The sequence below is a fragment of the Hypomesus nipponensis genome, chromosome 17 (assembly GCF_054491055.1).
Source record: "Hypomesus nipponensis isolate SF chromosome 17, ASM5449105v1, whole genome shotgun sequence".
In the NCBI taxonomy this organism is placed as follows: Eukaryota; Metazoa; Chordata; class Actinopteri; order Osmeriformes; family Osmeridae; genus Hypomesus; species Hypomesus nipponensis.
Window position 1 is genome coordinate 1157618 of NC_140377.1, and position 26331 is coordinate 1183948.

Genomic DNA, 26331 nt, shown 5'->3' on the forward strand with positions numbered 1-26331 from the left:
TAATGATGTGTTACAGAGAAATTGTGTTATTGAAAGCTATGAAAGAAGTGATATCAAAAGGAAAGAATTAAGGTGTGGAGGATGAGGGGTAGGTTGTGAGAGGTCAAATAGGGAAGCTTCAAGACAAAAACTGATTGAAGGGGGTCAGATGGCTGAGCGGTTAGGGAGTCGGGCTATTAATCAGGAGGTTGCAGGTTCAATTCCGTGTCGTGCCAAATGACGACGTGTCCTTGGGCAAGACACTTCACCCTACTTTCCTCTGGGAAAATGTCCCTGTACTTACTGTAAGTCACTCTGGATAAGAGCGTCTGCTAAATGACTATAATGTAAATGAAATGAAGACAAGGGAGAATATTTCAGGACACAATTCAGATGACTATAAATGTTCCCAGTGACAGTCTTTCTAATCCGACATGATGACGTTGTGGATCCCTTCCTTCAGACAGTTAATTACCGAGCCCACGACTCCGCAACCACCTCCTCAATCCTCACCAGCAACAAAGAAAAGATTCACACACAAAACCACAACAGACATGCAGGCAGGGAGACAGAAACAGGGTTTCCCACTCCCCGCAAGACAGCAACTCTATATGAATCAATTCAGGTCAGGGTGTCTGTATGTGTGTGTCTGAGAACGTGTTTCTGTTGGTCTTATCTGAACGGATATCTTACCGGGTTAGGGTTAATATATATATCTTACCGGTATGTCTTCAAATAATGACAAAATACAATAGTTCCAGACAAAACCAGCCTGGAGCACAAAGACTGCTTTGGAAAAGGGTGATTCGGCTGGTGTGTGTGTGTGTGTGTGTGTGTGTGCCACACCTGTTGACGTCTCACCTGTGTGTGTATCTCAGTCAGGACGTAGCGTACATACTCCTCACTCTGCAGCTCCAAGAGCAGCTGAACCAGCACTGACACACACACACACACACACCACACACACACACACACACACACACACACCACACACCACACACACACACCACACACACACACACACACCACACACACACACCACACACACCACACACACACACAAATGTTATTGCTGTATAATTTGTCATACCTCACTTGGCTCCATTTTATGAAATAGCAAAATGTGCCATTCACATATCCACAAGCACACTAACATTAACGTGTTTCAAGTGCCTTGCCTGAGTAGGTTTTTATTCCAGTCACCCGAAAGCTTTTGACCACCAGCCCTCTCTAAACACCCATTCTGTTTTCATGCTCATCAGCACATCCCTCTTAGGCCTGAATGCCCATGAATTCAACATTACCCTAACCAAAACAGTCCCATTCAATGTAACACAGTTCAATAGACTGAAAGAGAAATACTGAAAGTATGAACATTAGACCTCGGCTACAAGCTTTCAGTGTCAACATTTCAGTGTTCCTTTTTTTATCTCTCTCTCTCTCTCTCTCTCTCTCTCTCTCCTTTCACACACTAATTCACCTTGAACAACCCGTTCCAACGTGGCTGGGTTCTTAACAGTATGAAGCATTCCTACGGAGCAGGAGAACAGTTGGATAAAGACGCTGTATAAGAACAACCACGTGTCTTTAGCCTAATAAGTACCTTCTATCTTTTCAGAAAATACTGAATCAAATGTGAGTATTTAATTGCAGGTGGTAGCTGTGCGGCTGTGCGCATAGATAGCATCCCTCTCCAGATTCGGCTCCAGAACAAGTTAAATGGGGAGGGCATTTTTTCACAATGGGGGCACGCATTTACAAAGCATGTATGAGTCAAAATAAGAGCAGACTTGCATATTCTGCAGGAAATTGTAGCCATCTTGATATTTAATTTATAGCCAATGCCAGTATTTCTTATTTATACTTGAACCAAATTATTTTTTGAGGGGGCACAGCATTCCATTTGGGGGGGCACTGCCCCCTCTAGGAGCCGACCCTGTCCCTCTCTCACCCAGTAGAGACGACGTGAAGTGCAGACACACGCGGTGGTCTTGCTGTAGCAGGGCCCGTAGCGCTCCCGGGCTGAACTTCAGGACTCCGCTGATCCCAGATAGCGCCACAGACTTTCTTACGGACTAGAGACGGCAACAACATCATAAGGGAATTTCGTCAATAATGTGTAGAAATGATAGAGCTAGCTAGCTAGCTATTCGTGTTTGACAGGAGGAAAGATAGAACATTTTGTTTAATGGTTAACTAAATTGATAAGTAATGGTAGCTAAATAGATAACTATCATACCGAAATATCACAACTCTCCATCATTTCAATTACGCAGGCGACGCAGAGGATCACTCCGCCCCGGTCGGGCGGGCCCAAGCGCCCTGACCATTTTGGATCGTGCCTGAAGTGAATTTTCTCATACACGACGTCCAAGCTCGTCATTTTTCAATGTATGCCTTTCACCTGTACAAACAAATTTGCAATTTAGTTGCTTAGTAAATGTGGCCACGTTATATGCAAGTTAATAACGACTGAACGACAGCTAACGTCGTACACTCAGCAGTAATAGCTAACGCTAGCTATTAGCTAAATTAGCTGACTAGCTAGACTTTCTCAGCCTAGCTTAATGCAAACAAAACAATCCGGCCAATTTATCTACGTTGTGTCTTATATGTGATACAAATGACATACACGCACATTCAAATTAAAAGTCTAGATAAAATACTTTCATTAATCGTTGAAAGTTTGCTAGCTGGGGTTCACCTCAAACTTTCCTGGTAGAAAACGGAACCTGTCTTTAGGAGGCCTAGCGGTAAGCTTCAACCTGTCACGTCACTGGAGCTTGCATAAATCTACAAAGAAGAGTGGTTAAATTATCTCTGTATGCTTCAAAAACGTCGTTTCACTGTGACAGAAAATATGATTTGACTATATTGAAGGTAAATGAGCCTACATGTCTGTTACCTCATACATAATCTTCCATTACCGCTCACTGGGAGATGGTCTCGTGCTCAGTTGTACAGCTGTACTGCATAAATTCGGTGACCACGCGCATGCTGGGTGGGACGCAAAGTATTTGTATGTGACTGCAGAGTTATTTGCATTGGATTCGTTTTTATTTGTTCAAGAAGGCCAGAATGCACTACTTGTGCATGACAACGTGTGCAAGGAACGGATGATGGAGTGAGGGGGCGAGTAGACTATATCGGCTTCACACACACTCGCAAACACACACACACACACACTCGCAAACACACACACAAACACACACACACACACAAACACACACACACACAAACACACACACACACACACACACAAACACACACACACACACACACAAACACACACACACACACACACACACACAAACACACACACACACACACACACACACTCTCCTATACCAGAGTTTTAAACATACACACAGGCACTTCCTTTACATATTTTTTTGCCAAAGAAACATTCAGTTTTCAGAACTGCTTTACCCTGTGGCATTTTATCTGGGCCAGGATGTGCAACACGTAGGCCTACTTCGTTTAAATGATTATAATATATGATTTGTGTGTAAATAGTAGTGTTTTGTGTGTAGCCAAAGCATGTGTGACTTGACACACACTGAAGCCCCAGTGTTAGTGAGAGTAAAGGGTATAATAAAACAAAGCAAAATAAATTACTTTCAAATCCTAAACAAGTTAAGAAACCTTAAGCATTAATTGTTGCCAGAGTGGAGGTGTGAATATGATGACATTTTCTTCTATAACCACTTCCTCTGACTAACACCGTCCAGAATGCTCTCTTTGAAGTCTGTCGATACACATAGACCATGTTGTGGTCTTAGCTTCAAGCAGCTGCAACAAGTTTCAGTGCACCGGGAGAAGAGACAGTTGTTTTTAGCGAATAATGTCGCTACCTTCTCAGCAACATTCTTTGCAGGTTGGAACTGCACTGAGTCTAAATATAGTGTAACCTTTTAATTTAGCAATCTGTTGTGTGCATCTGATGTCAATATCTGTCCTGTCCACGAGCTGTAGACTCCGTTGCTTAGAGACAGAACCGTGAAGCGGTAATACGGATATCGGCCTGCCATATAAGAGACGCAAGATGGATCCACAGGAAGATGGCAGTCTTAGAAAGTCTAGCTAGAATGATGCTGATAGGGTGAGATGGATAACCTGATAAGCTACTTAATTAATATTATTTGGCCATCAAGTTTTTTTAGTATAAACGAGCAGAATTTGAGTTTAGAGGTAGGCTAATGTACTTACAAAGTATATGTGGGTTTGTGAAATAACAGAGTGGACGAGAGGAGAACTGGAAGAGCGCGCTTACCGCGAGCACAGTGACGGGTAAGTTTTCTCACGGGCAGGACTTGCGCTGAACTCGATGAGTGAAAGTTAGTTTCTCACAAAAGATCGCTAAAGTATGAGAACTTGATGCGCTCCACGGATCAATGGATTACTTATGAATTTTTTTTTTTATACGTGATTAGTGGATGGGGGACATAGCCTATCCCATAATGTTGAACGCTTAGAAGGACGCAGTTGGAGACAAGATTGTTTAAATTGGAGATAATACGCACGGTAGGAATAAACAAACTTAATCCCATCCTTTCCCCCCCTTTTTCGATGTAAACATCTAAACATTTATAATGAAATGCCATACAGTTTACTCAATGACACTTCAATTAGTGAAGTTTCTTCTGAGAAAGTTGTTCCTTATTAATAAATATATTTGTATTCTCGTTATGAATTTTCATTTCATGTAGGCCCACGACAAGTGAATGAAACCTTTATATTAATACTGTGCTTAACATGTAGGCTACTAACATTGGTCAACATGTTTGGGTTGGCGGTTGTCATTCAGGAATCCTTTAAGTCAGTTATAAAATGTTCATGGTTCTGCTTCACTTCCTAGAACCTCATGAGTCATCTGACATTCAACAGTCTACCATGAAGACATGCAAAAAAATAACTTTTACAGAACTTTCATTGCATTCATCAAAATGTATTTTCAATTTCATTAATGAATTCATTGTGTGTGTTTTATCAGCTAGAGAGCAGCTTATACTGAGAGTACGTGTCAGTAGTGTTTACTCGTTGTATCTGTAGAAACACCCGTATGGAAGAGTCTGTCACTTATCCCTTAACACCCTGCACTCACAGCCCTTCCTGCAGTAGATGAAGTACTACAAAACAAACAATCCTGGTAACCAAAACACCTGCAGGATCCACGCTCACACATCCCTCAGACCTGTAAACACTGCTTGTGTTTAAAGATGTGACCAAAGAGGCAGATGAGGTTCTCATAGGGACGTGGGTAGAGCTTAGTGGTTAGAGAAGTTGACTGAATATCAAGAGGTTGCAGGTTTGAGTGCCCCCCTGGAGGAATGGCAGGTGGGTTCACTATACAGGACAACACAATGTAGTCAGGAGAAAGGGAATAATGATCCTTTCAAATGAAGGAGGGATGATTTCAGCCAGGTGTGGGCACAGCAAGGGGGTGTTGATGACTGGGTTGCCTGTGCTGTAGGTGTGCTGCAACAGCATTTTCTTTGTGTATTTTTGCATTTGTTGTTGCAATATCTAACACATAGCATAAGCACATAATAGATAGTTAGGCGCAGTGTAGTATTTCTCACTGAATGTCCTTTGAGGGATAATATATCCTTCCCTCTCCACACCCAGACAGGTGAAGACTGCACGACAAGCCAGCCAGGGATCACAGTACACAATTTGGTATATTTCGAAAGTCCCTTTAGAAAGCAAGGCATGAAGAAGAACAGGGAGTATAAACGTACACTCTGGGGTGCGGCCTGGGGACGTGAACCCACTGACAGAGACGGAGAGAGAAGAAGGCTTTATTCTCAGTGGTAAGAAAGATAGATGACAGAAAATGTACTTGTGAATGAGAGAGAAGGGGAGAAACAGAGCAGAAGAAGGAAACAGGGGGATTGAAAGAAGGAGAGAGGGATGAATACTAAGGATGGGATTGGAGCAGTCTTTATCATAGATGCATTAGATATAAGTGTTGAAACTCAAAGGAGACAGGGAGATAAGAAGCTGAGAAAGAGAAGACTGAAGGAAGAACGGTCAGCTGAAAACTAAAAAAGCTTTTCCCAGCTATTTCCAGAGCAATATTTCTTCTCTTTTTACCCCCCCCCCCCCCCCCCCCCTTCTCCTGAAAGAGACAGTTAATCACTCTGGGATTATTCATGCCTAACCAAGGGCAGACATGATAAAGACTGATAAATGGCTCTGGATTTGTAAAGGCAGCTCTGCTACATCTCTAATCAGCTCTGTTCAGATAGTGAAGGTAGCATTGCTGTTGACTAATAGACTATCAACCCCACTGTTCTGACAGTTCTCTCACTAGACTGCTGTTTTTGGTTAATTAACCTGATAGAGAGAGAGCTTGCTGCTGGAGAGCCCTCCATTCACCTGGAGGGGACAGGAGAGAGGGTGGAAAATTGAGAGAGTGAAAACATCTTTCAAACAAAAGGTTGAGGAGAGAAAAGGAACATTGTATCAGCTAGGCTATTCCTTTCTGCTGTTGTCGTTTATCCACCCACACGCTCTACAGGTCAACCCATCAAGGCTGCATCCATGTACCGAAAGAAACTGTTCAGGAAAACGGTATTATTTGCTATCAGGGTCATGGTGAATAATATTACATTTCCGTTGTTTTCTTTCTCACATCTAGACACTGGATTGCTCTTTTCACTGCCTTTTCTCTTCACATTTCATGCCATCTCGACCTCCCCTCTCCTCTTCTCCTTGTTGCTCGACCTCAGGCTGTTTCTCACTCCCTAACTTTTCCCCCACAAGGTGGAGGTCATTCACTCCACCTCCCTCCTCATCCCTCCTTATCCCTCCACCTCCCTCCTCATCCCTCCACCTCCCTCCTCATCCCTCCACCTCCCTCCTCATCCCTCCTCATCCCTCCACCTCCCTCCTCATCCCTCCTCATCCCTCCTCATCCCTTCTCATCCCTCCTCATCCCTCCACCTCCCTCCTCATCCCTCCTCATCCCTCCTCATCCCTCCACCTCCCTCCTCATCCCTCCTTATCCCTCCACCTCCCTCCTCATCCCTCCTCATCCCTCCGTCCTGCTACAGACTGGGGTGGCACCATGTCTGTTTCCGTGCCGACCCCGCTGCAGCGACGGCGTTCCCTGGGAGGGGCCTCTCCCAAGCGGCTCTACAGGAACCTGTCAGTCAGGCTGCGGGGCGGAGCTTCCGTCTCCGGGGAAACGGACACGCCCGGACACCCATGTCGGGCCACGCCCACCGTAAGTTCCCCCTCTTTATCTCTGTCCCCCGCCCTCGCCCGTGTCTTCATGTTGTCCTCCTCTGCACCAGTACAAGAGCCTGTGGGAGGCAGTGGAGCACGAGGACACGCTGGCCGTCCAGACTCTGCTCTCCAGGGACCGCGTCTCCTCCACAGGAGGAGGAGGAGGAGGGGTGTGGGACAGAGGAGAGAAGAAAGAGAAGGACTGGGAGAGGGAGAGGGAGAGAGGAGTGAACCGTGTGAATGAACAGGGTCTGGTCCCTCTGGATGTGGCGGTGCTTACCCAGAATTCCCCTCTGCTGCACGTGCTGACGAGGGCTGGAGCCCGACACAACCCCGTCTGTGAGTGTGACGGAGAATTAGAGAATGAGCGTATTAGATGCAGTGTGATAGATGGAGTGTGATAGATGCAGTGTGATAGATGCAGTGTGATAGATGCAGTGTGATAGATGCAGTGTGATAGATGCAGTGTGATAGATGGAGTGTGATAGATGCAGTGTGATAGATGCAGTGTGATAGATGCAGTGTGATAGATGCAGTGTGATAGATGCAGTGTGATAGATGCAGTGTGATAGATGCAGTGTGATAGATGCAGTGTGATAGATGGAGTGTGATAGATGCAGTGTGATAGATGCAGTGTGATAGATTCAGTGTGATAGATGCAGTGTGATAGATGCAGTGTGATAGATTCAGTGTGATAGATGCAGTGTGATAGATTCAGTGTGATAGATGCAGTGTGATAGATGCAGTGTGAAACCTCATTTCTCCCCTCCCTTCCCGTCAGTGAGTCGCCCAGCTGACTGGATGCGGAAGTTAGACGCGCTCGTCTCACTGGCGGGAAGGCAGGCGGAAGAGAAGAAGAAGGAGCTTGCGTCCAAAGTGGGGGCGGGGCCTCACGTGCAGGTCGACGCCCAGAAACAGCACCATCTGTGGACCCTGAGGCAGCAGCTGTACTGCAGGATGAGGCGGAGCTTCCAGCTCACAGGTCAGAGGTCAGGGGTCAGGGGTCAGGGGTCTTCATACAGGGCCCTTTTCCAGCATACCTTTGCTCAATGTTATTCAGCACTCTCATTTCTCTCTCTATATCTTTCTTTCTCTCACTCCATTCTATTCATGCTCTCTCTCTCTCCTCCCCCCCCCCCCGCATCTCCTCCCCCTCCCTCCCAGAGCTTCCTGCCCCCCCCAGCAGTGTGTCCCTCCTAGTGACCAGCTCCTCCTCTCTGTACGTGACAATCAAGGAGCCGGTTGGCATGACGACCGGGCTCATCACTCGCTACAGAGGTGGGTGTCAGAGGAGTACGGAAGCATCCAAACCCTGACCTACTGAACCTTTTAATACCATGCACTATTTGCATGTCAATTTGTGTGTTTGCTGAATGAATAAAATGTCATGAAAAATGTATGAAAAAGCAAGGGTCAAACACTTCACATTTTCTGAATGTTGAAAATGTTCACTGTAAAGCTAAATATAATGCTGTAAGAGGTTTGGGTTGGGTACAATTCTCTTCCTGTTCCTGTCACATGATCACAGTGGAGTGGAGCTCCTCCTCCAGCTTTAGACGCATCAGTGGCTCCGCCCAGGTCACCGACACCAAGAGCCCCGCCTACAATATCACTGGACTCAGAGCCGTAAGACACACACACAAACACACACACACAAACACACACACACACAAACACACACACACACGGCCACACACACACACACACACATGTTCACGTCTCTGGAGCCTCTGCATCACTGAGGTCACTACACACTACACATCACTACACTCCTGGTGGTCTGGACGGCCCCACTTAGCCGGATTAATTAATGACGAGATAGTTAATGACCTATTTAGCCAGCCCATTAAAGCTCGCTTTTGTGTGTGTGGTGTGTGTGTGTGTGTGGTGTGTGGTGTGTGTGTGTGTGGTGTGTGTGTGGTGTCTGTGTGTGGTGTGTGTGTGTGTGGTGTGTGTGTGTGTGGCAGGGAGTGCACTGCTATGTGAGGGTGATGGCCTACAACGTGAAGGGCTGGGGCCCACCACAGACCTCCAGCCCGCTCAGTGCTGCCCCCTCCAGTGAGTACATGGAACAGCTTACAGGGAGGTGTTCTGGTCAGTCATTTATGTTGTTTTTGTTTTGACTATTTAAAATGGTGTGTGTGTGTGTGTGTAGGCTGGAGGGAGTGTGTAGGGGTGAAGGCACACAGCATGAACCAGGAAGCTGTGGTTAGGAAGCTTCTGGAACAGACCAGAGAACCTCACTACAGAGGATACTGCATAGGTACAGTACTCACTACATGTAATACTGTGTAGGTACAGTACTCACTACATGTAATACTGCGTAGGTACAGTACTCACTACATGTAATACTGCGTAAGTACAGTACTGTGTTTCAGTTCCTCAAACAAAGTACTTCCCCCTCACGTCTCTAACTTCTTAACACCTCCTCCCTCTCTCTCCTCTCCCCCCTCCCCTCCTCTCCTCCCTCTCTCCTCCCTCTCCTCTCCCCCCTCACCTCCTCTCCTCCCTCTCTCCTCGCTCTCCTCTCCCCCTCCTCTCCTCCTGTCCTCCCTCTCCTCCCCTCCTGTCCTCCCTCTCACCTCCTCTCCTCTCCCCCCTCCCCTCCTGTCCTCCTGTCCTCCCTCTCCCTGGTGCCCTACAGAGGGCTCCAGGTTCCCCAGCCCCAGTAAGCGCCTGTCCGTATCCCGCAGTCTGAAGCAGCTCTTCCAGTCAGCCACCAAGTTTGTGCGTCTCCTTCAGAGGTAAGGTGTAGAAGCTCCTCACCTCTCCTGCACATCTACCCCTCTCTCTCTTTCCCTTTCTCTCCCTCTCTCTCTCTCCCTCTCTCTGGCTGTCTCTCTCTTTCTCTCTCTCTCTACCTCTCTCCCTCCTCACCTACTCTCCTGAATATTTACCACCCCCTCGCCCTCCTCTAAGTCTTTCTGCTCTATCATTTTCTTGCTATATTACATTCTTTTTTTCAATCCTTTTTGTCGTTCACCTCTCTCCTCCTCCTCCGTGCGGTGGCATGTTAGGGGTGTGTACCTGGCCACTGTGTTCTACCACAAGGAGAACGTACTGGTCACTGCAGATGACCAGCTTCCATTGGTGGAGATCCAATGTTGCTCCACCTCTATCACACAGGACTTCCTTTGGTTCGCTAAGGTCAGCTGTCAATCAAATATAGCTAAATATACAGGAAGTATAGCATTGTGACCTGTGTAATATCTGTGGCTTACGTTGAAGTAGCTGTTTCCCCTCTCTGTGTGTCCCCAGTTGTCCTGTGCATGGCAGCAGGTGCCCTGGCTCCAGCAGGCTCTCTCCTCCGCTCTCTCCTCCTCCTCCTCCCTCCTGCAAAACAGACACAACATCCTGAGGGCTGTCACACAGCTGCAGGTGAGAGCTGTTGTCTGATGCTGTAGAACTTGTACTGTACGTTACTGAATGACCAGATTTTTTTTCGAAAATAATGTTTTTTTAAAGGTTGAAAAAAGAAATTGGAAAAAAGGTTGACAAAAAAGTTTTTAAAGGTTGAAAGAATAATAAAAAAAAAACGTTTCTAGAGACTTTTTTGTGTCTCTCCCTCTAATTACCTCTCGCTGTCTGCCTCTCTCCCTCTTAATGCTCCCCTCCCTCCTCCTCCCCCTCCTTCTCCCCCTCCTCCTCCCCCTCCTCCTCCCCCTCCTCATCCCCCTCCTTCTCCCCCTCCTCCTCCCCCTCCTTCTCCCCCCTCCTCCTCCCCCTCTTTCTCCCCCTCCTCCTCCCCCTCCTGCTCCCCCTCCTTCTCCCCCCTCCTCCTCCCCCTCCTCCTCCCCCTCCTCCTCCCCCTCCCCCTCCCCCCTCCCCCTCCCCCTCCCCCTCCCCCTCCCCCTCCCCGTCCCCCTCCTTCTCCCCCTCCTCCTCCCCCTCCCCCTCCCCCTCCCCCTCCCCTCCCCCTCCCCCTCCCCCTCCTTCTCCCCCTCCTCCTCCCCCTCCCCTAGTCCTCTCTGGGGACATCAGACCTGGGCCAGGTGTACTATGAGCCCCTGAAGGACAGGCAGGGGAACGTGGTGTTGGTGACGGTGAGGGAGTGTCCTGCCCCCCCAGGGGCCCCGGAGCCCCCTCTCCACTGGGTTCCTCTGGACCGGCTGGAGAAGAACCGCTGCAGAACTCCCTTACTGCCGGAACCCTCCGCCATGGACACCCTCACGGAGCAGCTCAAGGTGTGTGTGTGTGTGGGGGGGGTCCCTGTGTGTGTGTGTGTGTGTGGGGGGGGGTCCCTGTGTGTGTGTGTGTGTGTGTGTGGGGGGGTCCCTGTGTGTGTGTGTGTGTGTGGGTCCCTGTGTGTGTGTGTGTGTGGGGGGGGTCCCTGTGTGTGTGTGTGTGTGTGGGGGGGGTCCCTGTGTGTGTGTGTGTGTGTGTGGGGGGGTCCCTGTGTGTGTGTGTGTGTGTGTGGGGGTTCCCTGTGTGTGTGTGTGTGTGTGTGGGGGGGGTCCCTGTGTGTGTGTGGGGGGGTCCCTGTGTGTGTGTGTGTGTGTGTGGGGGGTCCCTGTGTGTGTGTGTGTGTGTGGGGGGGTCCCTGTGTGTGTGTGTGTGTGGGGGGGGGTCCCTGTGTGTGTGTGTGTGTGTGGGGGGGTCCCTGTGTGTGTGTGTGTGTGTGTGTCGGGGGGTCCCTGTGTGTGTGTGTGTGTGTGTGGGGGGGTCCCTGTGTGTGTGTGTGTGGGGGGGGGGTCCCTGTGTGTGTGTGTGTGTGTGTGGGGGGGGGGGTCCCTGTGTATGTGTGTGTGTGTGTGTGGGTCCCTGTGTGTGTGTGTGTGTGTGTGGGGGGGGGGGGTCCCTGTGTGTGTGTGTGTGTGTGTGGGGGTCCCTGTGTGTGTGTGTGTGTGTGTGGGGGGGGGGGGTCCCTGTGTGTGAGGGTGTGTGTAACTAATATAACTAAACATTGTTCAGTCCAACAATGATGAAGCAACATTCCCCTCCCTCCCTCCCTCCCTCCCTCCCCAGGAGAAGTTGAGCTACCACAGGCGTAGCGGGCAGCGGGCCCAGCCGGGCCTGTACGTGGGCATCCTGAAGCTGTGCAGCTCTGTGGAGCAGATCAGGGTCCTAGTGCCCCAGAGGTTCCCCAACCTGCTGTGTCACACACGCATACGACACAACCCACACGTGTCCCGGTACGCTGCACACGCCACACTGCACACGCCTGTCCTGTATTGTATGTTACATGTTACATGACATGTACGGTCTGTTTCGTGTCATAGGGACACACATGAGTCCCAGTACACGTGTGTTCTGCACGTGTGCGGTAAACATCGGATGTGTATATCTTAGAAGTATTGCATGGATCAATTGTATTTGAAGTCTCACTCTCTCTCTTTCTTTCTCTGTCTTTCTTTCTCTCTCTCTCTTTAGAGAAGAATGGGCGTGGTTACAGAGCCACGTTCTGTCTACAGCCAATGGGAGTGTGCTTGGTGGTCCAGGGGGCGGGGATGAGGGCCTGATTGACAGCTGTGTCCTGGGGGACTTTGTGAGGCATCTAAGAACAGCAGTCACCCTCCTCCTCACCAAGCTCAACATCCCCCTCTACAGGGTAAACACAATCACAGGCCTGGCACACCTGCAGCCAGTTCAGCTTTGATCTACAGCGTGGAGAAAGATTTAAATAATAACAACTTGATTATTCAATCTCTTGGTTTTTATTTAGTCTTTGATCTGAACTCTACTGTACTGTATCACTGCCTCCCTCTCTCTCTCCCTCCCTCTATTTCTCTCCCATTCCTCCCTCCCTCGCTCGCCCCCTCTATGTCTGCAGGCCTATCAGTATGGTGTGTACACCAGGGAGCTGCTCCAGATGGGAGAGCAGATGTCCATGATCCTGCTGCTGCCTCCCAGCGAAGACTTCAGTTCTAACTACTGGCCACTAGTGGGCACCAAAGAGCCGGGTCTCACTCTGCCTCTGCAGATATTTGAGCTGGGTAAGTACTGATATAATTGTGTGTCTGTGTGTGTGTGTGTGTGTGTGTGCTTGCTGTTGTTTTTCATATACCCTTTCATGATAACTTCCCTCCATTTTTTAATCAACTCCTTATTTTCCCATAGTGCACTTCTGGACATACAAACGTGACTTCCTGTCCCACTACTGCCAGGCCTGGGTGCGTCTGGACCTGGACACGCATCTCTCCCAGCAGGCTTTGCGGGAGGCTCTGGACCCCAAGGAGCTGCAGGAGGCCAAGGAGCGTCTCACCCACATCACTCAGCTGGCACAGGTGAGTGGCTCAGACACACCTGGCCTCCGCCCTCTCTCCTCCCTCCCCTCTCTAACACACCCTCTCTCCTCCTTCCCCTCTCTAACACCTCCCCCTCCTGTCCCCAGGGTCTGGACGCCGTATGGCGGGGCTCTCGCTGGATCATGGACGTGTTGCAGTGTGTGCGCTCCAGGAAGTGGGTGGGGGCGGTGCCCCTGGGCCTGGTCATGGGGGGTGACCCCCCCCCTCGACCGGACACGGCCGAGGAGGAGAGCCTCACCTGCAGACAGTGGCCCTTCCACCCACACCCCCAGAACACCCCCGCAGGTAACTAGCAGTCAGCCAGTCTGAGTCTGTCCATCCATCTATGTATCTATCAAACCATGATGCATGAATGAAAGCCGCAGGGGGGCAGTGGAGTGGGTTCAGTCTGTATGAATGAGGTATTTCCCCCTGCCTCCCTCCAGAGAGTGTTTGTGCAGCGAGCGTGGACATCACCAGTCTCCCTGTTCCACCTGCTCTCCTGGTCGCCCCCGACAGCCCCGTCAGTCAGCTGGTGGGCATGGCTAAGGGCGGCTACCCCGTGGACATCAACGCCCAATCACGGCTCGACTACAGCACCGCGGTCGAACCAGGGATGGAATTGGCTGATGACCTCATCACGCCCGTGATGGACGTAGCGGCAGCGGTGGGCCAATCCAAGGAGTCCTCGGCCCTGACGGAAAGCTATTGCGGAGAAATGGGCTGCCTGCATGTGTTTGTGGCCGAGCCAGTACAAGTGCTGGCAGACATCTTCCCCACGTTGAGTCTGATAGAAGAAGAGACCGTACTGGAGACAGGACCAGGGGAGCTGCTGGGGAACGGACAAGGGAAGGAGGAACAGGAACCTGGACCCTGGGTGGTGGAACAGGGAACTGGACCCTGGGTGGAGGAACAGGAACCTGGACCCTGGGTGGAGGAACAGGAACCTGGACCCTGGGTGGAGGAACAGGGAACTGGACCCTGGGTGGAGGAACAGGAACCTGGACCCTGGGTGGAGGAAGAGGGAACTGGACCTGAACCCTGGGTTAAAGGGGAACAGAGACCTGGGCCTGGTTCTGGGGTGGGAGAGGGATGGGATCGTTTAGCAGTTGGTACAAGCAGCACGTTCTTCAGCCTGGAGACTCCAGCCCTGGAGACTTCAACCCTGGAGACTTCAGCCCTGGAGACTTCAGCCCTGGAGACTTCAGCCCTGGAGACTTCAACCCTGGAGACTTCAGCCCTGGAGACTTCAACCCTGGAGACTTCAGCCCTGGAGACTTCAACCCTGGAGACTTCAGCCCTGGAGACTTCAGCCCTGGAGACTTCAACCCTGGAGACTTCAGCCCTGGAGACTTCAGCCCTGGAGACTTCAGCCCTGGAGACTTCAACCCTGGAGACTTCAGCCCTGGAGACTTCAACCCTGGAGACTTCAGCCCTGGAGACTTCAGCCCTGGAGACTTCAACCCTGGAGACTTCAACCCTGGAGACTTCAGCCCTGGAGACTCCAGCCCTGGGGACTTCAGCCCTGGAGACTTCAACCCTGGAGACTTCAGCCCTGGAGACTTCAGCCCTGGGGACGAACAGAGCGTTGAGTCTCCTTGTATCTCCTCCCCTCTGCGACAACATCTTGAGCACAGCTTGTAAACCAGGCCTCACTTCAACAGACATCTTAGCTTGTCCGAAGACAACAGGGCTCATAGGGTGGCCTATAGGTGGACCTCTAAGTGTTGAGAGGGTCACATCTTTACCCACCAGAGCCTTGGGTCTGGCTGAGGATGCCGCAGTACCACACGTGTCCATGGGAGGGCGCAGTCTGCCAGCGAGGAGCAAGGTGGAGTGGGTCTGCTCCTTACACAAGCCATCCTGATGTGTTGAATCAGGTCAGAGTTTCAACTGGGGCAGGAAGGAAGCTCTCCAGGAACAGTTTGGGAGGTTTATGCTATGCCTGTATACTGTATGTCCGTAAAGGTTTACTCGACATGTATGTATATTGTATTTCAAGTTCCTGAAAAGCTAATGTTATAGATGTGTCTTGTATGTCAAGTTACTTTATGTCACGGGATGCATACAAAGCCGAATAAATTATTCAAAAAATGTGCAGCTTTGAAAACAGATCATTATTCTGATAATGTGCAGCTCTGTAAACAGATCATTATTCTGATGTGTAGCTTTGTAAACAGATCATTATTCTATCCAAAGTTTATACAATTTAGATGACTATATCATTTTTGCCCTAACATATTAGACTTTTTTCAGAATGTAAGTGTAAAAGATCGAAACCCAAGCAAAGCAGCTGTAGGTGTCTCTTTCTTCTCAAACTGCTATTAACCAAAAGATCTGGGCTTCACTAGCTTGGCTCTGCCCTCCTACGAACTTCACTAGCCTGGCTCTGCCTCCTACGTACTTCCGCTCAATTTTGATTTTGCTTCTGTACTCCGTCTGGAAATGAGGTACGTAAGTCAGATGTCTCAGGTTGAGTTTCTACCTGTCCAATCAGCGAACAGAGGGAGTGGCTGAGAACGATGGCGTTGATGTTGTGCGCTAATTTATGTTGTAGTTCCGTAATGGCGGCGGAGAAAGATGCGAGCGAAGCCATTCGGTCCGTTGTGGCAACGCTGCCGAATATCTATAAACTAAAGCTGTAGCAAGAACAAGTTTTGCTGAGTTTTGTTGGCGGCCATGATGTTGTGGCCCTCCTCCCCACGGGGTTGGGAACAGTTTGATTTTCCAGTTAGTGGTGAAGGAATTGGCAAAGGCGAACGCTGGCGATTGGTTATGGCATGTCAGAGTGGCTCTAGGCAGATCCACTAGTTTTAAACTTCAACAGAGGACCCGCCTTCAAGGAAGTTAACACTTGTCAATGGAGCGAGCCCTGAATTCCTGTCCCTGTACGAATGAAATGTAGGAGAGTCTGATTAAGACCAGGCTAGGGATTTACCACCAAACGCAACACTTTGGCACAGATTTGTCAAAATTCAAATCCAGGATTGATGAGTTACACCATGCGTGAGTTTTGTGTGTTTATTTACTATTTAAATTACATTACTTAAGCCACATTGACAGCACAGACTTAACGGTTATTCCTTACTAATAATATGAGCAATCCCATTATACAAGTCCAACCAACTACATAGGCAAAAATATTGAATATTTTGTATAAAACTGTAAGCGCCAGGAGAATGACAGAAACTATGATCATTAATAAACTATAAATGACGAAATAAATGATGTAAAAGACAGACGAAATGAGCCACACGAGCGATCCGTACAGTCCATAGAAGAGCTTCCAGACGCACCAGAAGGGGAGAGTCACCAGCACCCACAGCAGCTCTGAGAAACCGTCAGTCCTGGGATCCTACAATAGATTTTATAACTGGATTACTTTACAAATTATATACAAATTCTGGACTACACTCTAGATTTAACAACCAACCTCAGTTTGAATATTAAGAAAATATTATTACCCTGGCTTGATGTGTATGTGTGTCATAGAAGCATATTGTATTTGAATATTGTAAAGATTATAGATGTATCTTTGTGTATTCTACAGATAAGGAAAGAGAATGCATGCCTGTTGTTCCAGATCAGCAGGACAGAAGTCCGGCTCCAGTTGAGATCCCTGCTCTACTGTTTTTTCTGCAGCCGCAGTATCAAATAAGTATGTAAGTACTTTAACTGTAGAAAGAGAACTTTCGTCATTATGTGTTATTCTAAATGTATATTATTTCATCCCAGTTGACCGCTGATGTCGGTACAGTCACGTATTATTGTAGTAACACGCTACTTACGGAGGAGAGTTGTTGCTATGATTATCATCAGCGCCTGTGGCCATGTCACAATGTCGCATGACTTAATTCTTTGAATTGGAGAATACTGAGAACAAAATCAATATTGTTATACTCCAATAAAGTATATGTATTTTGTAGTTATCAACAACAGCAGCAGAATGCATCGAAGTTTAAAGTTTGGAGATTAGAGGCACTACTACTATGCAGCCGCCTTGTGTTCATACCTGTGAAATCACCTCAGAGAGCGCCGACTTCTTGTAAGCTTCAGCGATGTTAGCAAGGCGGTAGTTCTTAATGACGTCTTCGTTTCTGGGGAAGACTTGTCGACACTCCGGACATTGGTAGTCCTGTAAGCGCCTCATGCCAGTAATGCAGGACAGGCAATAGCTGTGTCCACATGGGTATTGGTGAGGCTCGGTAAGAGTAGACAAGCAGATGACACACGTCAATTCTCCTTCAATAATATCCATTGTAAAAGTATGTGTACCAACTGTCGTGCACACTGGCACGCTCGTAGTTGACTAAATGAAACCAAAAGAAACGTGGTGTGTCTCAAACAGTCTCAACAAGGGGCGGTGTCCAGTCAGGGGGATTTTTACGGATATTCCTTCCCTTCCATTTTGCGATATTTTGCCAGGAAGACGAATCTGCGACCTGATGTTCATTGGTCTCTGTGTTGCAAAATAATTCTCACCAGAAGTCGCTATTGGCTCTCTTAAAAGTCGCTAAAAGTTGCTAGATTACGTGATGGCGTAATATATTTCAGAAGTACAATTAAAGATCTAACAGCCTATTAATCAATTGATTAATAAAAAAACGTAAAAGACCTAACCTACTTGTAGCCTATAAACATTGGGAACGGTAGAACAGTAAGGAAGGTAAACATGACGTAATTCACAAATCAAAGGTTATTCTGCCCCTCTTAAAAAAAACGGAGATTGCCAAAGTAGGCTAACGGAAAGTAATTAGATTTGTCACTAGTCGCTAGACTTTTGGCGACACTGATTGGTATGGTGCAGAGCCATAGAATAAGAGAGTTGAGACACTTCCATAGACTCCCATTGTTCTTTTTCTATGGCTCTGGTCTGTTGATGATAGCTTGTCATAGAAACACGTCACGTTTTGGTGAATAAGGTGTAAATGAGTCACTTTTACTAACCTTAAAAAATCAATTTTAAAAATGTATTCTGTATTTCAGGAAGGCTCATACATGTTTATTTTTTTACTTACTAAATACTGCTGATACACACACAAAAAAAAGAGTTAAAAACTCATATAAATAGTAATGATACACTGACAGGCAGCGGCCCGGTCGCGTGCGCCCGGTATCACTGTGACATCACGGTCTGTCTGCATCTCTGCTGCGCCAAGCAGAAACGGACCGGAGACTGAAAGAAGGAAAGACACGGATAAAAATAGCTCACCGCCGAATTTTCTTTACGATTGAAAATTATAAATGTGTGGATTACACTTTTAGTTACACTGTAAATTCGTCATTAATACGCTTTCTAACGTAGTGTCGACTGTTTGCACGTGTCCGGGACGATGGCGTCATTGGAATGTGCTGCGTGGAGTTCTGGTGAGGACAAATTACATTTAGGCGACATTCTGTCTGAGTTGTACACAGAATATATATATTTTTAAATCTACTTGCTTTAAATAACAGTTGATTTTAAAGTAGCCTTATCTATTTCTAAAATAAAAATATGTAGGCCTATTATATAGCCTACAGTTTCAACAGAAGTCAGGGTCACTAGTGTTGTAGTGCAGACTGACAGTTTCTCCATGCCACCCCTCACCATGTGTCACTGCCATTTTTTTCAGTGGACAAAAGAGCAATCCTTGTGGGTACATGTTTGTGTATCACGAAAGATAAACACACGTGGGCACACAGCCCTGCACATCACACCACAGGGCAGGACAGGCATGAAGTTACTATAGTTACTTACTAACGGTGAGCCTGTTCATCACGTCCCAGCAGGTGAAGCACCAGAGGAGCCCGGACAACCAGCTGTGGAACCCAGCGTTGGTGATCCGTGTCCTGGGAAGTCGTGTCCTACGAAGCCCCTCCCTGGAGGTCCCTGTCTGAAGGACACTGGCAGTCAGCAGGGTTGTCCCAGGGATCTGAGGGTGGTGCTGGTGGGGAAGACTGGCTCAGGCAGGAGCTCCACTGGAAACACCATCCTTGGTCGGGAAGCATTCCAAGTGGACTCCTCCCCCTGCTCCGTGACCTCGCGCTGTGATAGGCTGACCGTCTCCGTTTGTGGGAGGAGCGTATCTGTGGTCGACACACCAGGGTTCTTCAACACCCGCCTCTCCCCCCGAGAGGTGGTGTGCGAGGTGGGTCGCGGTGTGCTCCTGTCCTCCCCAGGCCCCCACGCCCTGCTGCTCACCCTCCGGCCCGGCAGGTTCACCCCGGAGGAGAGAGAAACCCTGGACTGGGTCCGGGCCGTGTTGGGACCTGCAGCCTCCAGGTACACCATGGTTCTGTTCACCTGGGGCGACCAGGTGGGGGAAAGGAGCGTGGAGGACTACCTGAGGGCGAGCGAGGAACTCAGGGAGTTTGTGAGCGGTTGCCAGGGAGGATATCACGTGCTTGACAACAGCAGGAGAGCAGAAGCAGATGTTTCTCAGGTGGCCCAGCTGCTGGAGAAGATTGACAAGATGGTGGAGGGCAACGACGGAGGGTGCTACACCTGCCACATGTACCAGGAGGCAGAGACAGCTATCAGGGAGGCGCAGGAGAGGGTTCTGGGAGGAGAACGGCAGGCGGGTCTGGGGGAGGAAGAGGAGGCCGACGGCAGGGGGGGCGGGATCCCAGAGATGTCAACATTAAAGCTCCTGGGAAGCGAAACCCAGGGCAAGAGGGAGGAGGAGGAGAAGAGGAGCAAGAGGGAGGAGGAGGAGAAGAAGAGGAAAGCAGAAAAGCTTTTTTGGTGTGAGCTGGTGACTGCTCTGGGGAAGGGGGCAGCGGAGGGCGCGGGGGTGACAGAGAAGGGGAAAGGGAAGGGGAAGGCCTTGAAGAAGGTGAAGGTGGTGGAGAGGGCGGCGGCTTTGGCCACTTCACCGCTGTCAATCACCTCAGCTGCCAAGGTGGTGAGTGGGGCGGTGAGAGAGGGGAGTAAAGTGCTGTACAAACACCGCAAGACTCTGCTCCACTGACGAGGGGACATGCTCGTGTTACCTGGTCTCTTCATGTGCTTGGACATCGGGGGGGGGGGACAGGGGACCAAAGGGCAACATGCTGTTTTGGTATGATGTGAAGTGGTTGTTTTTACTCACTCACTAACTCACATATCTGGTATTTACAGTTAAATTCATTTGGAATATGCTTTTACCCAAAGTGAACAGTAAACAGTAAATTGTGCTAATTATACAATATCTACTGTTTTAGTTCAGCACATTGTCAAGAATCAGAAGTGAACACTTCTAACTGTATTTCAGTGGTTCGTGTGTCACGGAACATCCAAGAGTGCAACAGTAAACTGATCTCAACTACAGTATGACATGATTCACCTACACTCATCTCAACTACAGTATGACATGATTCACCTACACTCATCTCAACTACAGTATGACATGATTCACCTACACTCATCTCAACTACAGTATGACATGATTCACCTACACTCATCTCAACTACAGTATGACATGATTCAACTACACTCATCTCAACTACAGTATGACATGATTCAACTACACTATTCATGTGTACCATTGTTGGCAAAATTTACATTGTGGTGCCCTGAGCACGATTGATTGTTAGTTGGCTGGCATGCAATCAAAGACAAGTAAAGTGCTTTCATGACGCATCAAGTGTTGACCTAAAGGTGTGTTGGTGTGTACACAAGTGTGTGTGTGTGTGTGCGCGCTCAGCAAACTGTAGTGAATGACTGGTCTTAAAAAACATCCATACGCACAGTTATCATGAAGAGAGCCAGTCTGACAAACAAAAGGGAGGTTTATTGACACAACTTGCATATTCATACATTACCACTTGTGCTATTAAATGTGCTGACTTTAAGATATTACATGAAGACATTCTATAAAACCAAATAACATACATCTTGGTGATGCCACTCTGATTTCCGTAATAAAAGTTCAAATAGCTTTAGTTTCCTCTGTGACAACACCTGAACTCCCAAAAGCCCCATCTCACTCATCAAACTAATTCAGAACTTACTGAACAGGAATGATTATCAGAGGTTTGCAGAGAGGTTGAAGGCAGGTCCGAAAAGGGTTCACAGTAGCCAGATAGCAAAAAAAAAAAAGAGAAACATTAGCACACAGATTTAAAAAAAAAAACGATATCATTTTTATTTATATCATGACTTATCATGAAAGTGAGAAATTTAAAAATACCAACTGCATTTGACAATCAAGTAGAAAAATCTACATCAAGAAGATGGAGAAGAAAACACCAAACAGATTCTTTACGACTCAGATCTGACAAAACATTCAACACGCATGAACCAAGACATAACGACAAAGTCCTTTGGGCAGTTCTCTCACAGGAGAAGCACACATTGACAGACTTAACCCACACTTTGGCATGCACACACAGACACACCCTGTACCGTTCTAAGACAAGTATCCCTTTGGGTCGTACATGTTGCTCAGTCCTCCAGGTGGTTTGGATGAACAGGGCTGGAGTAAGAAGGGCCGTCAGGAGGGTAACAGAGGCTGGTGAGGGTGGAGGCTGGAAGGGCCGTCAGGAGGGTAACAGAGGCTGGTGAGGGTGGAGGCTGGAAGGGCCGTCAGGAGGGTAACAGAGGCTGGTGAGGGTGGAGGCTGGAAGGGCCGTCAGGAGGGTAACAGAGGCTGGTGAGGGTGGAGGCTGGAAGGGCCGTCAGGAGGGTAACAGAGGCTGGTGAGGGTGGAGGCTGGAAGGGCCGTCAGGAGGGTAACAGAGGCTGGTGAGGGTGGAGGCTGGAAGGGCCGTCAGGAGGGTAACAGAGGCTGGTGAGGGTGGAGGCTGGAAGGGCCGTCAGGAGGGTAACAGAGGCTGGTGAGGGTGGAGGCTGGAAGGGCTGTCAGGGGGGGGAACAGAGGCTGATGAGGCTGGAGGCTGGAGGCTGGAAGGGGCTCACACTGGCATGGGCAGGCCCATACTCCTGCTTCCTCTGAGCACTGAAGAGAAAGAAGAACAAGTAATCCAGGGTCAGTACGGGCAACTGACAAGGATACAATGATCATAAATGTAAATTAAAATAAATAAAATATTGTGATAAAAAATATCCATCCTCTACCGCCTCCTCTCCCCCCTCTTCCTCACCCCTGGTAAAGTAGAGATAGAAGAAGTCGCAGTAAAAGATGGTCTGCACCACACCGGACACCACGGCAATCTGGTCAAAGAAGCCCTCGGTGTGGTAGCGCCACACCCAGTTGGCCAGGTAGAGCGTGCGGTACAGACCCAGGAAGAACAGGTAGTGGGTGGTGATAGACTCCGCCTCTCCAGTGTTGGTGATCATGAACAGCTGTGGCAAGATGGCGACCGACTCCAGGTAGATGGAGAAGGTCCACAAGATCTGGGCATGGACAGATTCATACATGGTGAAGAGGAGGAGGAGGGTCTCTATATGAAAATATAACATCTTTGAGAGTGAGAAACTGTCTTTGTGTCAACTGACTGAAATGTCATTCCATGTCATTCTGAAATCTCATTTCAAATCAAGATTCTATTCTAATCTAGATTCTATTCTGTATTATTCTATGTTCCTTTAGAGAAGTGAAGGCATAGTTTGGACAGGTCAATCTTTACCTACAGTAGCAAAGGAGTAGCCTAAAAAGTATTTCACTGCAGTCTACCCTACTGTAGTCTATTGCATTCATTTTACTACTGTATTATACTACAGTCTACTATAGACACGTGTGTGTACAGTACCTCTAATGGAGCGAAAGCATAGTTCTCCAGGAAGGACAGACCAGCCACAGGAACCAACAGGAACTCAACGCGGAACGAGTCGTTCTCTGAGTCAAAGGTGTTCCTGAAGCGGACGTAGATCAAGTAGACTGTGGCGTAGGCGAGCCCCAGGAACACCACCTGCACCACAGAGAGAGAGAGAGGGGGGGACAGACGGGTTTGAACCTGCAATCTCTTGATCTGGAGTCTAAAGCTCTAACCACTGAGCTCCTGTGCCCATCCCCCTGAGATAACGCTCTGAGAGGTCAAAGGTCATCTCACCTTCATGACTGTATTGTAGGCGGAGATGAAGGTGGTGACCAGGTCCAGGTACCTGGTTGTAAATACCAGAGCAAACAGCACCTGGGACTTCCCCGAAATCCCTGTGGAGAAACACGCTGCCAGTCAGGTTCATTTCCTACTTTCACTGCCACCGGATCGGTTTGTTCGACACCCTTCACCAGTGATTTCTTTGAACCACTTCCATATCAAATACATGCAGACATCTTTATCGAAAGCACTTCAATAGCAAACAGTCTGACGTATAACCATATTTTGGAGGTATAGGCCAACCGATTTGAGAGAATACATTTTGCATGACAATACTTCAACTAACAAGTCGTTGGTGTCACTTTCACAGGAGACCTGTCCGTGAAAGGCTGCGACAACACTGCCACGTTACAAGGCTCAAGCGTCAAGGCCTGCGTTGTGTTCTACAATGTTTGTCACGATGGTAACAACTACCATTACGATTCAGAAGGTCTTGTACTTTGCGAAAGTTAGTTGCCAGGCTTTGCAGCATACAAGTGCATATTTTTTGCAGGGCAGGCATGCCTGTAGAGCACAAAGTACGATTTTTTTCAAACAAGTCGGTAAACGAACTTATCATGATATTTAATGTCCACATGTTAAGTATCTATTAAGGCCAGAGGCTGTTCCCATGTTAATGAAATTAATCATATTAAGTACGCAAGCTAGTTTAGCGCAAGAGAACATCTTTACCAAAGCGTGGCGATGACGAATCAAATGGTTAAAAATTAGTAAATCATTCGGTTCCAGATACAGTAACTCAAGACAAAAAATTTCCAAAAACAGCTACTTTGTTCAACTTACCAGCACACGATCGGGATCTCCATATCTTTGTAAACAGAATAATAATAGCAACAAGATGCGACACGTCACCAGCTAGACGAAAAATGTTCATGTTTAGGCTACTCGTTCAAAATCAAAACGTTGGAGTGTGTTTACAAAAGAGCAGAATAAATTCTCAAAGTTTGCAAGTAAAAAAATCTAGGGACTCCGACTCTTCAGGTCAAGTTACTCTCCTGAATAAGTTGATAGCCTACCAAAAGGCAACGATTTCTAAAACGATTTAAAAATACAAAAATCAGTAAAATAGCTATTTATCTCGTTTGTCCGGTAAAAAAAAAAAAATGCATTCCTATAGTCCACAATTTCTGCACAGGACTTAACTATCTGTTATCCTGTCTGTAACGTCATGAAAAAGTTGAAGCCGGTGACGTGGCTGACAGTTCGAACAGGATGCGCACACCAGAGCCTGTTTCTCTGCGCATACCCTGCTAGCCTGGGGAGGCGGAGCTTCAGTAGGCTTGTCGATGAAGAGGGCGGTTTCTCTCTCAGCCACAGCGGAAGTACTTTTGGCTCACTAAACATTTTTTATCAGCAGAGGACGCCATAATGCCAACAATGAGGAGGGCAGTTAGAACTAGCCTCCAACAGTTGTATATATGTATATATAACATTATTTTTTTTATATATAGAAGTTGTGCCATTCCATTATTATGTTTGAAGTTTTTTAAGTGATTTCAAAAGTTGACTTTTTTGAAGTGGTGTACATAGTACAGATTGTATTTACCTTAAGCATGACAATATGTTCTGCCTGTTCTCATATTCTGACAACGGCTATCAGGTCCAGATGTGAAAAAAAGAAAACTGTTTGAAACATTTTTTGAAAATATTTGTAACCTTTTGAAACTGTTGTTTCAAAACTTCCTTTAAAAAATATTCTTTCAACCTTTTGAAAATATTTTTTCAACCTGATGACAGCTATCAAAATGTGTGACCTCTATACCACTACCCAAGGAAAGTGCCAGATGCCTGAAACCTTCTGTGGTTCCTGTTGTTACTCATACTAGTCCCCTCAATATACAGTAAGAATGATTTGATGCTGGGATATACAGAACATAAATGACAAGGAGGAGGAGCCAGAAAAGGAAGAATGTGATGTCACATCCTGATAGGATGCAGAGCAGGAGCCTTCAGTACACATGGGTATGTGATGTCACATCCTGATAGGATGCAGAGCAGGAGCCTTCAGTACACATGGGTATGTGATGTCACATTCTGATAGGATGCAGAGCAGGAGCCTTCAGTACACATGGGTATGTGATGTCACATCCTGAAGGCAGATTTTATTATAATTCTGACTACAACCTTTTGTATGTGTAGCTATTGTTTTTTTTTGTATGTAGCCTACTATTAGAAGTACAATATCTTTAAATAAAGTACAGAAGATTTATATTACATTTGTATGGTGCCACTCTGTTGTGTTGTGATTGGTAGGTCTATTTATATTTTTAAATAAACTAGAATTAAGACACTGTGGTGCTAGTAATTAAAGTAGATACGGGTATTGGAGACAAGTCACACCTTAATGCTGTTCAGATGTGGTGTGTCTGTACGTACTTCATGTCACCCCTGCTTAAGTCAGGGACCCTCTTAGAAGACCCCAGTTCAAGTCTCTCCACACCGCTAGTGTGAACACATGCTAGTGTGAACACATGCTAGTGTGAACACATGCTAGTGTGAACACATCAGGCTTTCCCATCACCTTGTTTTTCCTCTTTTCCTCATCGCCTGCCTCCTCTCACCTCTTTATGATTCAACATCACTCTATCATCGCCTGCTTCCTCTCACCTCTTTATGATTCAACATCCCTCTATCTTTATCTGTTCTTCCCTTCCTCCACCGCCCCATTCCCTCCTTCAATCCTCTTATATATATGAATCATCATCTTAACCAAACAACGTCTCTCTCCTCCACTGTCTCTCTCCTCCTCTGTCTCTCTCTCCTCCTCTGTCTCTCTCCTCCTCTGTCTCTCTCCTCCTCCTCTGTCTCTCTCTCCTCCTCTGTCTCTCTCCTCCTCTCTCTCTCTCCTCCTCGTCTGTCTCTCTCCTCCTCCTCT

The 26331-nt window shown here is 47.7% G+C and overlaps 4 protein-coding genes and 2 long non-coding RNA genes across 9 annotated transcripts in view; 3 read left to right on the forward strand and 3 right to left on the reverse strand.

The window, feature by feature from the left end:
* The window catches only part of LOC146252854 (meiosis inhibitor protein 1-like), a 28457-nt gene extending 25440 nt beyond the window's left edge, over window positions 1–3017 (reverse strand). Inside the window, exons 1-6 of the mRNA XM_084676784.1 lie at window positions 2885–3017; window positions 2684–2772; window positions 2219–2383; window positions 1931–2054; window positions 1460–1510; window positions 841–914 (exon numbers count right to left, since the gene is read on the reverse strand). Of these exons, the coding sequence (XP_084532910.1) occupies window positions 841–914; window positions 1460–1510; window positions 1931–2054; window positions 2219–2362 (393 nt within the window). The 5' untranslated portion in view covers window positions 2363–2383; window positions 2684–2772; window positions 2885–3017. The remainder of the gene's footprint in view (window positions 1–840; window positions 915–1459; window positions 1511–1930; window positions 2055–2218; window positions 2384–2683; window positions 2773–2884) is intronic.
* Window positions 3018–3944: 927 nt separating this feature from the next.
* On the forward strand, window positions 3945–6742 carry LOC146252855 (uncharacterized). Its single transcript, XR_014731689.1, has 4 exons — window positions 3945–4081; window positions 4218–4269; window positions 5608–5792; window positions 6623–6742. It is a non-coding gene; the product is annotated as an uncharacterized LOC146252855 (long non-coding RNA).
* Window positions 6743–7036: 294 nt separating this feature from the next.
* LOC146252856 (ankyrin repeat and fibronectin type-III domain-containing protein 1-like) lies at window positions 7037–15534 on the forward strand. Its single transcript, XM_084678030.1, has 17 exons — window positions 7037–7210; window positions 7281–7551; window positions 7994–8194; window positions 8377–8490; window positions 8741–8838; window positions 9180–9270; window positions 9368–9475; window positions 9857–9956; window positions 10230–10359; window positions 10471–10590; window positions 11175–11396; window positions 12178–12344; window positions 12583–12760; window positions 12983–13145; window positions 13270–13436; window positions 13544–13742; window positions 13883–15534. The coding sequence occupies exons 1-17, from the start codon at window positions 7052–7054 to the stop codon at window positions 15301–15303; spliced, it is 3909 nt and encodes a 1302-aa protein (XP_084534156.1). The 5' UTR covers window positions 7037–7051; the 3' UTR covers window positions 15304–15534.
* A 909-nt stretch (window positions 15535–16443) lies between these two features.
* Window positions 16444–18116, reverse strand: LOC146252857 (uncharacterized). The gene is made up of 4 exons (XR_014731846.1): window positions 17449–18116; window positions 17225–17309; window positions 17008–17111; window positions 16444–16791 (listed from the first exon to the last, which is right to left on the reverse strand). It is a non-coding gene; the product is annotated as an uncharacterized LOC146252857 (long non-coding RNA).
* Window positions 18117–18545: 429 nt separating this feature from the next.
* LOC146252858 (GTPase IMAP family member 9) lies at window positions 18546–21041 on the forward strand. 2 transcript variants are annotated; one of them, XM_084678332.1, is made up of 2 exons: window positions 18546–18803; window positions 19206–21041. In XM_084678332.1, the coding sequence occupies exons 1-2, from the start codon at window positions 18770–18772 to the stop codon at window positions 20384–20386; spliced, it is 1215 nt and encodes a 404-aa protein (XP_084534458.1). In that variant the 5' UTR covers window positions 18546–18769; the 3' UTR covers window positions 20387–21041. The 2 variants fall into 2 exon arrangements, with proteins under 2 accessions (XP_084534458.1, XP_084534457.1); XM_084678331.1 differs by having other exon boundaries at window positions 18547–18803; window positions 19203–21041.
* A 126-nt stretch (window positions 21042–21167) lies between these two features.
* Window positions 21168–24681, reverse strand: kdelr3 (KDEL endoplasmic reticulum protein retention receptor 3). Of its 3 annotated transcripts, none has more exons than XR_014731845.1 (6): window positions 24240–24681; window positions 23409–23509; window positions 23109–23267; window positions 22500–22752; window positions 21834–22354; window positions 21168–21406 (listed from the first exon to the last, which is right to left on the reverse strand). XR_014731845.1 is itself a non-coding variant. In XM_084678333.1 (5 exons), exons 1-5 carry the CDS (start codon window positions 24328–24330, stop codon window positions 22311–22313), a joined length of 648 nt encoding a protein of 215 aa, XP_084534459.1. In that variant the 5' UTR covers window positions 24331–24681; the 3' UTR covers window positions 21168–22310. The 3 variants fall into 3 exon arrangements, 1 of the variants encoding a protein (XP_084534459.1); XR_014731844.1 differs by having other exon boundaries at window positions 21802–22354; XM_084678333.1 differs by having other exon boundaries at window positions 21168–22354.
* Between the last annotated feature and the right edge of the window lie 1650 nt (window positions 24682–26331).

Coding starts and splice junctions, on each gene's coding strand:
- kdelr3 (XM_084678333.1), bottom strand. CDS start 24,330: ATGAACATTTTTCGTCTAGCTGGTGACGTGTCGCATCTTGTTGCTATT. Junction 22,753..23,108: donor ATGCTTTCGCTCCATTAGAG/GTACTGTACACA, acceptor GTCCATGCCCAG/ATCTTGTGGACCTTCTCCAT. Junction 22,355..22,499: donor CTATCTCTACTTTACCAGGG/GTGAGGAAGAGG, acceptor CTTTCTCTTCAG/TGCTCAGAGGAAGCAGGAGT.
- LOC146252858 (XM_084678331.1), top strand. CDS start 18,770: ATGGCGTCATTGGAATGTGCTGCGTGGAGTTCTG. Junction 18,804..19,202: donor ATGTGCTGCGTGGAGTTCTG/GTGAGGACAAAT, acceptor ATCACGTCCCAG/CAGGTGAAGCACCAGAGGAG.
- LOC146252856 (XM_084678030.1), top strand. CDS start 7,052: ATGTCTGTTTCCGTGCCGACCCCGCTGCAGCGACGGCGTTCCCTGGGA. Junction 8,491..8,740: donor GCTCATCACTCGCTACAGAG/GTGGGTGTCAGA, acceptor ACATGATCACAG/TGGAGTGGAGCTCCTCCTCC. Junction 9,476..9,856: donor CTACAGAGGATACTGCATAG/GTACAGTACTCA, acceptor GGTGCCCTACAG/AGGGCTCCAGGTTCCCCAGC.